Here is an 11,179-nt window from a genome sequence, read left to right as displayed (position 1 = left end):
ATTAAGCCCGTTGCTGATGGCCAGCGTGCGCGATGCTGCAGACCGGCGTAGCGGCCATATTCGCAGGGTCTACAGATGGCGGCAGCGTACAGACTGCCTGCGACCATCTGGAGGTGCCGCTGCTTATGGCGCGCTGGCAGAACAGACGGCCGCCCTTTGCAATCAATCTCCACCCGCCCCCGTCAACCCTGGCCGCCGTGAGTACACTCCGGATACTGTGATAACCGTATTAACCGTATTTATACTGTGTTTAACCGCATTTATACTGTATATAACCGTATTTATACCGTATGAAAACGATGACTGATCAATCTCTGCTCTCCGCCGTCAAATCTGGCCGCTGTGAGTCAACTCCAGATACTGTGTTAAACTTTTTTTATACCGTAGTCGTATATGAAGCGTATTTGTTGTAATTACATGTAATTGATAGTCAATCAGTCTCTACTCTCCAACTGATGATAAGTATGATGACCGATCAATCTACCCCCTCAATCCTTACACATGCGTGGCAGTCAGCCAAATTCACCACATTAAAGCAATCGGCAATCAATCTCCACCCTCACCGTGCCACCCTGGGCTCCATGAGTCGTATTCACCACATTAAAGCAATCGGCAATCAATCTCTACCCTCGCCGTGCCACCCTGGGCTCCATGAGTCGTATTCACCACATTAAAGCAATCGGCAATCAATCTCGCCTGACAGCCGTGGATTTCTCTTCACCGCATGAGGTCAATGATTGATTCACCGCCACCCCTCACCCTCAGCGGCTGTGGTCAAAATAAATATCAGTTCCATGCAACATTCACTGTACAATCACTGGACATTCACTGAACATTTACTGAATAGTAACTTAACACTCTATATATTCAGTCATTCAACAGTCACTGAACAGTCACTGAAACACAGGCAGCAAATGATTGGGCAATGTCTATCAAAGAAGTTTTTCATGTGGCAATTTTGTTGAGTTACCTTGAACATGGCCTATGGTTATGCTAAAAAACGTTAGTTTTTTCTCGGTTGAAGTTGCCTATTCCTAACACCTTAGAACACCTCATCGCCCTAACACCCAAAAAATACTCCCAGCCACCTCCAACACCACAATAACACATCATACTAATCCCAACTCTACAATAACACCACCTACAATCCCAATACACCATTAAGCCTCTCCACCTACCCAAATCTGCCAATATCATCCCAATAATACACCCCAACACCCAAATAGCATTCCAATACATACCTCAACACCCCTGTAGCATCCCAATAACACACCCCCAATACCGCTGTAGCATCCTAATAACATACCCAAAATCCATGTAGCGTCCAAATAACACACCCCCAACACGCAAATAATTCCCTATACCATCACACAAAAATAACGAGCCAATAATCCACCAATTACTCACCAATAACTCACAAATAACACATAAATAACACACCAATAACACACAAATAACACACCAATAACACTCCAATAACACAACAATAACACACCAATAACACACCAGTAACGCACCAATAACACACCAGTAACATACCAATAACACACCAATAACACACCAATAACACACCAATAACACACAAATTACACACCAATAACACACCAATAGCACACCAATAACACACCAATAGCACACCAATAACACACCAATAACACGCCAATAACACACCAATAAAACACCAATAACACCCCAATAACACACCAACAACACACCAATTACCCATCAATAGCACACCAATAACGCACCAAGGACACGCCAATAACACACCAATTGCACACCAATAACACACCAATAACACACCAATTCAATAACCCACCAATAACACACCAATAACACACCAATAACACACCAAAAACACACCGATAACACACCAATAACACACCAATAACACACCAATAACACACCAATAACCCACCATTAACCCACCATTAACACACCAATAACACACCAATAACACACCAATAACACACCAATAACACAGCAATAACCCACCAATAACCCACCAATAACACACCAATAATACAGCAATAACACAGCAATAACACACCAATTCCACACCCCAGCACGCCACTACCCCACGTTACACACCTCTCCCCTCCCAGGCGTACAGGTCGGTCCTACAGGCGCTGGGGTGGCAGGACTTGGTTGCCGTGTGTGACTCCAGCGATAACACACCAATAACCCACCAATAACACACCAATAACACACCAATAACACACCGCAGCACGCCACTACCCCACGTTACACACCTCTCCCCTCCCAGGCGTACAGGTCGGTCCTACAGGCGCTGGGGTGGCAGGACTTGGTTGTCGTGTGCGACTCCAGCGAAGGACTCCTGCGGGTGAAGGAACTCCTTAAAGATGACGCCTTCAGGGTCACGCTCAGGGACCTGCCTCGCGGCCTGGATTACAGGTTATCCTTTAGCATCAGTTGAATTAAATATACAAATGTACAAGTTATCCTTTAGGATCAGTTGAATTAAATATACACAAATGTACAAGTTATCCCTTAGCATGAGCTGAATTAAATAAACACAGAGATACAGAGTATCTTTAGGATCAGTTGAATTAAATATATACAGAGATGCAGGCTATCCTTTAGGATGAGCTGAATCAAATATACACACGGAAAATTGATGGTCAAATAGTCCATGTATCGACACTTTCAGCTGGTAGCACTGATACGCCATTTTGAGGGTCAAGTTGGGTGAGGATGACTCACATAGGTACATGAAGTACATTGCGATTTGGACAAAATATCGTTCATTTTTCCGAGTGTACTTGTAGAAAATTAATTAATTAATAGAGAGAAATTTAATTAAGCATGAAATTAAGAAACCATTTGAAAAGTTCTTGATAATATGTGTGCAGAAAGGCCAAGTAAGATAAAATGCTTGTTTATTTGACTAGATGCCCATTAATAAACAGTAGAGATAGAAAACAATAGTAAGAGAAGAATAATTCAGTTTATTACATGTATGATGTCAAGGATCCTTTTAGTTCTTCAGCTATCTCATCTTTAAAAATATACGCGTTTACCAACTAACATACATGAATTCCTCGAACGTTGGAAGAATTGAGTATGATATTACAACACTTCTCTTTAACTTCACTTCTTGTCTGTCTGTCTGTCTGTCTGTCTGTCTGCTACAAATCTTGTAATAAAAATTTAATACACTTCTACTCATCCTATCGATCTGAAATTTTGCACACTTGTGTAAAGTTGGAGACAATGCATGAATCAAATGTCAAAATAAAAGATTTTAAAAATTAAAAATTTTTTTTTAATATTAAAAAAAATTGAAAAAATAATTTTGTCAGCTACAAATCTTATAACTGATATTTGGCACACTTTTACTTGTCTAATTGATCTGAAATTTTGCACACTGGTGTGAAATCAGAGGCAATGCACGAATCAATAAACAGAATAAATAATTTAAAAAAATTTATATATATTTAAAAAATTGAAAAGGTAATTTTTTTTAATTTTCGAAAATTAGACGAGAAATTCATTGTACATTTGTGAGATTGGAGACACTGGATTCTTTGGAAGTGTTGTCTTTAAAAAAGTAATTTTTAAACGCATATTATGTAATTAATATTGTGTCTTTTAAATTCATTCCTCTTCTATTATGGTTCCAACAACAATATCTGATTTGCAACTTCAATTTATTATACTGAACATTATTTCAATGAAAATGTCATTATAGCTTTTCCACGCCATTACCTTACGATGAGCCACGTTTATTCCTAAATCTGAATTCTAATTTTCCCTCCCCAGGGAGCTTCTGAAGGCAATCAAGTTATCAGGAATTGTGCACATCCTGCTTGAAGTTCATCGCTCCAAAATACATTCCCTGCTGAAGCAGGCGCAGCAGATAGGCCTGATGACGGCCTATCACCACTACTTCATCACTTCTTTGGTGAGCACTTAGTATCCTTAGCATCCTTAGTATCCTTAGTATCCTTAGTATCCTTAGTATCCTCCTTAGTATCCTTAGTATCCTTAGTATCCTTAGTATCCTTACCTAGTATCCTTAGTATCCTTAGTATCCTTAGTATCCTTAGTATCCATAGTATCCTTAGTATCCTTACCATCCTTAGTATCCTTAGTATCCTTAGTATCCTTGGTATCCTTGGTGTCCTTAGTGTCTTTAGTAGGGTAACGTGGGGCAGCGCGCCCCCCACTTTTTTTAAACTAAAATTTTGACGAAGTTTTAATTGATACGAGGTGGTTCTTTGTTTTGTTTAAAGGTGCAACTAATGAGGAATGTATGATGTGATTTAGGCGCCTATAGAGTTATTCAATTTTTAATGAAACATTATTTTGTAAGTAGTGTCAAAATGGGCCCATTGCCCCACCCCTGGGGCAATGGGCCCATGGGCTTGGGGCAAGGCGCCCACAAAGGGACCCTTGGTCCCTTTACCACAATTGCATATTTTTCGTTTAAAAATGATAAAACAACACTTTACAGTTAAAAATAAGAAAAATGTAATAAAAAATATGACATTCATTCATTTATTAACAACTCAAAAATCANACCGAATATTTTTGAAGTTCCTGCCTCTGTAAGTCCGCAGTCATTCGCCCTGTTGCCGGAATATGTTGACTCGAAGTTCCCGACGCGAAGTTCGGGACCGCTGAGTCCCGGACATGTTGAGGAGGCGCAAGTTACGAACTTCAGTGCGATGCCGGTGAGAGAACTTGACTAAGTTTTGAAGTTCACGAACTTTAATAAGTTATGAAGTTTACAAACTTCAGTGCGATGCCGGTGAGAGAACTTGACTAAGTTTTGAAGTTCATGAACTTTAATAAGTTATGAAGTTTACGAACTTCAGTGCGATGCCGGTGAGAGAACTTGACTAAGTTTTGAAGTTCATGAACTTTATTAAGTTATGAAGTTTACGACCATCAGTGCGATGCCGGTGAGAGAAGTTGACTAAGTTTTGAAGTTCATGAACTTTAATGAGTTATGAAGCTTACGAACTTCAGTGCGAAGCCGGGTAGAGAACTTGACTAAGTTTTGAAGTTCATGAACTTTATTAAGTTATGAAGTTTACGACCTTCAGTGCGATGCCGGTGAAAGAACTTGACTAAGTTATGAAGTTCATGAACTTTAATCAGTTATGAAGTTTAAAAACTTCAGAGAACTTATGAAAGTTGTGAAGTTTTCCATAAATTGTTAGTTTGATCAGAACTTCAGATCATGAAGCGTAAACATTTTGGGTGTTAACATGTGGATAGATCGATGCCATTTTCCAAGCGAGCAGTGGCTTAAATTTTCTAAAAATTAATCGAAATTTTTTTCATTTCAAATGACTAGTTCATTCTTAGATCAAAACGTTTGATAAGGGATTATCATAACTTTAATTTAGTCATTGAATTTTTAGTGAAGGAGTGAAGGATTTTGCCCCTGGACGGAGCTGTCGCGTACGAACTTAATCACAATATTTTCTTTTTGAATTGAATTATCAGTGAATTATTATCAGTGAATTATTATCAGTGAATTATTATCAGTGAATTATTCTCAGTGAATTCACCCCTTGACGGTTCAGGCACTTGTGAAATTTATCCTAGTATCTTCCTTATAGGAAAATAGTTCAACCTTAATAGATAAAAATTAATTTAATTGATTTAATTCATTAAATTAATTTAATTTAATTAATTAATTACCATAGAGAAATATGCTAAATTCGCTTAAGATTTTATTTACAGAATCAATTCCTCACAAATTCAGCCCAGACGAAGCAGGCACTTGTGAAATTCATCCTAATATTTTTTTGGAAACCAAGTTGAATTCACTTTGAATTTTCTTCTGGGTATTGAATTATCAGTCAATTCTTCTTTATTTCCTTCGGAAAATGTGATGAATTTGCTATAAATTTCTTTTGGGAATAGTATTCTCAGTCAATTCGTCCCTATTTCCTTCGAAAAATATGTTGAATTAGCTGTGAATTTTCTTTTGTGTTTAAATTATTTTCCAATTGACCACCAGACGGAACTGGCGCTGGTGTACGACGCGGTGCAGCTGTTCGCCAGAGCGCTCAGCGACCTCGACAAGACGCGGGCCATCGAAGTGCTGCCGCTCAACTGCTCCAAGGAGCAAGTCTGGCCACTTGGAGCCACACTCGTCAACTACATCAAGTGGGTCAGTCAAGTGCTGCCGCTCAACTGCTCCAAGGAGCAAGTCTGGCCACTTGTAGCCACACTTGTCAACTACATTAAGTGGGTCAGTCAAGTGCTTCAAGTGGGTAGGTCAAGTGCTTCAAGTGGGCCAGTCAAGTGCTTCAAGTTAGTCAAGTACATCAAATGGGTCAGTCATGAACATCAAGTGGGTAAGTCAAGTACATCAAGTGGGTCAGTCAAGTACATCAAGTGGGTCAGTCAAGTACATCAAGTGGGTCAGTCAAGTGCTTCAAGTGGGTCAGTCAAGTACCCCAAGTGGGTCAGTCAAGTGCTTCAAGTGGGTCAGTCAAGTACCTCAAGTGGGTCAGTAAAGTGCTTCAAGTGGGTCAGTCAAGTGCTTCAAGTGGGTCAGTCAAGTACCCCAAGTGGGTCAGTCAAGTGCTCCAAGTGGGTCAGTCAAGTACCTCAAGTGGGTCAGTAAAGTGCTTCAAGTGGGTCAGTCAAGTGCTTCAAGTGGATCAGCACATTAAGTGGGTTAGTCAAGCACATCAAGTAGGTCAGTCAATTACCTTAAATGGGCCAGGCAATTCACTCTAGAAGTTTAATACGTATAAAATGTCCCGAAACAGTTTTTAGATTTTGAATCGAGAATCAAAGTAGAATTTAGATTATATTTATATTATTTGTATATTGTTTTATTGAATGTGAAATGTGTGTTTGAAGAGGTAATTCTCTTTTTATTAGCATAGGTAACATTTTTGTTATTAAGGGATTGCGGAATGGCGGGACTTGCAGGGTTTATCAATTGATTAAAATTACAGGGATTATCAAGCCCGGAAATACGAGCGGACCTGTTAGTGAATAAATAAGTGATAAATAAATGGATAGTGTCTAAGTTATTTCGTTTCGTTAATTATACATGCATCAATAAAAATATTTTTAATAAAAATAGTACTGCTGTAAAAAATTTGCTGCACAAGGATTTAAATTTAAAACAGAGCATAAATAATCATTTGATTACGTTATAACGTTGAATGTTAAGGTTGAGCTGTACGGCTTCTCTGGACTGGTGCGTTTCAACGCATGTTTTAACGTTGAATGTTAAGGTTGAGCTGTACGGTCGTTTCAACGCAGACGGGGCGAGGAGCGACGTTAAGCTTGACGTCGTCGCCCTCACTGAGGGAGGCCTGCGCGTCATCGGCCGGTCAGGGGAAAATAATCTCAATGAAAAACAGATTTATGGATCTGTTTTGGTATGATAGACACTCAGAAAAACATTTTAAGAGATGTGAATGTCTACCATATCTTTGGTAAAGATATAATGAAATCCAGCTCCATTTAAAGGTATTATTGACCTTGTAATTTTCAGGCCATTTTCTTATCTTTTAAATTCTTTGAAAACTTTAGATTTGACCTCACATGGAATGCATCAGGACAACTGTACGAACAATCGGTGTGATCATGAAGTTTCTAAAATTATGAAGTTTGACGAGCGATAAACAAGAGAGGAATTTTCACAATTTTAATAGATACTTTGAATTACTGATGATTATAATGTTTTTGATCATTGGTGCCAATTATGAAAGAAATAAGCAAATTATAAAATGGCGCCAAGTAAATAAGCGGGCAGTATAAGGAAAATGTTCCGCAGTTTAAATGCACATGTCCTCAAAGTTTGTTCAAAGTTTCATTTCGTATCATATATATGTTTGACGGATATATATCATAAACTGTAAAATGCTCGAAACTCTACACAGTTGCTTCCTAATTTTTTCCCCAATGTTAGATTTAGTCATTAATTAAATGAACTTGCTAGGTGGGATCCGATCGGAGGCGCGAATTTCACGCTACCTGGTGACTCTGCCGCACGTCGAGCGGTGAAATCGATGCGTAACTCGCAACTCAAAATCCTGTCCATTCTGGTGAGTGGATAATTCAAGTGGCAAATCATCATTGGTTATTAGCTTTAACTATCATTAAACTTATAGTTTATGGATGTGCAATGTTATTATTTTAATCAAAAATATTTCATTCTTTTTCAATAATCCTGACTGTGTTAATTTTGTATATTAATAACCAGCATTTAACTTATTTCAATAAACTTATACCATTTATTAAAAATCTCTGAACTTATTTCAAACCAATTTTTTTAACTTATATTTTTTGCCTATCTATAATCATTTCTAGTCGCCCCCTTTCGCCATGAGGGCAGATGAGGGTTCGAGGGCATCAGCGTCGACCTGGCGAGGGAAATATCCAGGCTGCTGGGTTTCAACTACACCTTCAACCCTGCGCTGGATGAGTACGGCGAGTTCAACCCAACTCAACAACGATGGACAGGACTCATTGGGGAGATTGTTGAAAAGGTGATAGTCTTAACGGCGGTTTCTTCGTTAACAACTCAGAGGTTTATTTATCAGAAATTATGATTTCTAATTAATTATATTTTTTTTGATCTCGTCAATTAACTTCCGGCCTCACCTCCGGCGTCCTTGATGGAATTAAGTATCTCATTCTGATAAAACTATATCAAAGGATTAGTTTATTTCGTAATTTTCCTCTAACAACTTATGTTGCCTTTCACTAATTTCGTAATATATTACATTTATCAATATTTTTTATCACCCTTACAGCCAATTACCCTCAGATTTATTAATCCTCGCAGGCAATTTACCCTCCGATAAATTTACATCCTCAGACAGATACTTTCAGATTAATTTACCTTCCCACAAAGTTACCCTCTTAATAAATAAAAGCCTATTAACCAATGTAGCCCATATTAATTTAGAACCTGATGAAAAATTTACCTTCAGATTATTTTAGATCCTGTTGACCAATTGACCCTCAGATCAATTTAGACTCTAATGACCAACTTACCCTCAGATCAATTTAGACTCTAATGACCAACTTACCCTCAGATCAATTTAGACTCTAATGACCAACTTACCCTCAGATCAATTTAGACCCTAATGACCAACTTACCCTCAGACCAATTTAGACCCTAAGACAGACCTCTTTACCCTCTTACCCTCGTAACAGAGGGCTGATATGATCATCGCTGATCTGCCCATCACCAGCGACCGCCAGAGGGCAGTGGACTTCAGTTCCCCTTGGATGAGCTACGGTAAATGTTTAAGTTTCATTCATAAATAGCGATGATGATTAAATGATATCCGCGGGAGTGTCTTGAACTTTTATGTGCAATGTGGCATTCAGGGTTACACGAGCAGGGATAATATATGTACATTCTATTTCTTTTGATGAAGATCAAAACCTTGGAATCTTTTAATTTGAAATTTCCAATGTAACCATAGGTAATCTAGCAGCAGAATTTATAAAAGTAACTTAAATAATATGCGTGTAAAAATTGCTTTCTAGAGACAACACTTCTAAATAATCCGGTGTCTTTGTGAATACACATTTACAATGAATTTCAAATTTTATTTTCAAATATTAAAAATAAATTAAACATTTTCTTTAATATATAAAAATTTTGAAAACTTTCAAAATTATTTCTTCTGTCAACTGATTCATGCATTGTCTCCAACTTTATACAAGTGTGCACAATTTCAGATCGATTATAATATTGGTAGCAGACAGACAAACAAGAAGTGAAGTTAAAGAGAAGTGTTGTAAAATAAAAATGTCAATAGCCCAAGGAGTAATTTTTGTCTCCAGTAAAGTTGCTTAATTCTGATATAAATATTGAAATCGTAAAATATTAATATTATTAGTATTTTCTGACCCAACGTATCGGCGACACAAGCACGGTTACAACATCAACATATCAGTAGAAACCGTACGTACAAATAAAATATTTCATCTGAATTATGAATACGATGGTCCTTGTATGAGACTGAGAACACGAAAAATACCAACCATGACTTTTAGATATCGACGCATCCCTGATGCTTTACAAGAATTATTCGCATGCATTGTTAATTGAACATGGTAGGAGTTACTATAGCTTTTAAACCATTGTACATGGTTAAAGTTCATGGCTCGCAAGCTGAATCCGAAATCGATGTAAAAAAATCCGTAAAATTGAAGTTAGTTTCTCATGAACCTTGGTACACGAATAAAATGGAAGTTAAAATTTAAAATAATGTGACCCAATAACATTGAATGATCATTCGAAAAAAACATAACAGGATTTGCAGCTAATTTTGAAGCCGATTTTTTTTAAATAACGATCGAAACGAAGCGGCAAACAGAACTCTTCCCCGAATTTTTCAACGACATAAAAAACTTATGAATGATAAAGTGAAAAAATGTCTAAATATAATATTTTCCATGTAATATAGGCCTATCAGCGCTGTATAGACCAGACTTTAATATTTTCCATGTAATATAGGCCTATCAGCGCTGTATAGACCAGACGCTCCTGCATCACCGTACACGCTGCTGTTGTCGCCGCTATCACTCGAGCTGTGGCTGGCAACTGCCATCACATACGCCCTTCTTGCCCTCATCTACGCCTACATCAACAGGCAGGTGATGTGTACAAGCGATGTAGAAGCTCGTGGAACTAGTGTGCACTAGTGTGTACTAGTGTTTGTTAGTGGAACTAGTGTGTACTAGTGGAAATAGTGTGTACTAGTGGAACTAGTGTGTCCTAGTGGAGCTAGTGTGTACTAGTGGAACTAGTGTGTACTAGTGGAACTAGTGTGTACTAGTGGAAGTAGTAGGTACTATTGGAATTAGTGTGTACTGGTGGAACTAGTGTGTACTAAGGGAACTAGTTTGGACTATGGAACTAGTGTGTAAATAATTATTTCACTTCTTCGAGAGTTTGTTCAGTGTTATGGATATTTAAATCGAAAAGAATTTTATGAATGATTAAGTATTCAAGGAACAAATTCTCTATATACGATATATTTAAGTAATTCATGGATGAGTTTCTTTTTGTTCTCTGGTAAATCAACAATTAAAATTATTTTACTATTAACTAAGATTATATAAACCATGATAAATATGTTTAGCCATTTGATATCATGAACTGTCATTTCAAATCGGTTATTGTCGACCAAAAGATTCCTTATATACAAGA

At 37.8% G+C, this 11,179-nt stretch overlaps 2 protein-coding genes and 1 long non-coding RNA gene across 4 annotated transcripts; all 3 read left to right on the top strand.

Moving 5' to 3' along the window:
* The first annotated feature begins 299 nt into the window (after positions 1-299).
* LOC108668058 (glutamate receptor ionotropic, kainate 2-like) lies at positions 300-3,937 on the top strand. The gene is made up of 4 exons (XM_018155190.1): positions 300-342; positions 2,067-2,113; positions 2,228-2,415; positions 3,784-3,937. Exons 1-4 carry the CDS (start codon positions 300-302, stop codon positions 3,935-3,937), a joined length of 432 nt encoding a protein of 143 aa, XP_018010679.1.
* A 612-nt stretch (positions 3,938-4,549) lies between these two features.
* Positions 4,550-7,235, top strand: LOC108668061 (glutamate receptor ionotropic, kainate 4-like). 2 transcript variants are annotated; one of them, XR_001930581.2, is made up of 3 exons: positions 4,550-4,697; positions 5,999-6,151; positions 7,172-7,235. XR_001930581.2 is itself a non-coding variant. In XM_047883927.1 (3 exons), the coding sequence occupies exons 1-3, from the start codon at positions 4,822-4,824 to the stop codon at positions 7,232-7,234; spliced, it is 246 nt and encodes an 81-aa protein (XP_047739883.1). In that variant the 5' UTR covers positions 4,790-4,821; the 3' UTR covers position 7,235. The 2 variants fall into 2 exon arrangements, 1 of the variants encoding a protein (XP_047739883.1); XM_047883927.1 differs by lacking the exon at positions 4,550-4,697 and adding an exon at positions 4,790-4,851.
* A 41-nt stretch (positions 7,236-7,276) lies between these two features.
* LOC108668060 lies at positions 7,277-8,341 on the top strand. The gene is made up of 3 exons (XR_001930580.2): positions 7,277-7,333; positions 7,946-8,051; positions 8,317-8,341. It is a non-coding gene; the product is annotated as an uncharacterized LOC108668060 (long non-coding RNA).
* The last annotated feature ends 2,838 nt before the right edge of the window (positions 8,342-11,179 follow it).

This window comes from Hyalella azteca, unplaced genomic scaffold (assembly GCF_000764305.2).
Source record: "Hyalella azteca isolate HAZT.00-mixed unplaced genomic scaffold, Hazt_2.0.2 contig1756, whole genome shotgun sequence".
In the NCBI taxonomy this organism is placed as follows: domain Eukaryota; kingdom Metazoa; phylum Arthropoda; class Malacostraca; order Amphipoda; family Hyalellidae; genus Hyalella; species Hyalella azteca.
Note: the sequence above shows the minus strand (reverse complement) of the source record. Positions and strands in the feature narration are given on the sequence as shown.

Coding starts and splice junctions, on each gene's coding strand:
- LOC108668058 (XM_018155190.1), top strand. CDS start 300: ATGACTGATCAATCTCTGCTCTCCGCCGTCAAATCTGGCCGCT. Junction 2,114..2,227: donor CTCCCCTCCCAGGCGTACAG/GTCGGTCCTACA, acceptor AACACACCGCAG/CACGCCACTACCCCACGTTA. Junction 2,416..3,783: donor CCTCGCGGCCTGGATTACAG/GTTATCCTTTAG, acceptor TTCCCTCCCCAG/GGAGCTTCTGAAGGCAATCA.
- LOC108668061 (XM_047883927.1), top strand. CDS start 4,822: ATGAAGTTTACGAACTTCAGTGCGATGCCG. Junction 4,852..5,998: donor CGAACTTCAGTGCGATGCCG/GTGAGAGAACTT, acceptor ATTGACCACCAG/ACGGAACTGGCGCTGGTGTA. Junction 6,152..7,171: donor TCGTCAACTACATCAAGTGG/GTCAGTCAAGTG, acceptor TTGAATGTTAAG/GTTGAGCTGTACGGCTTCTC.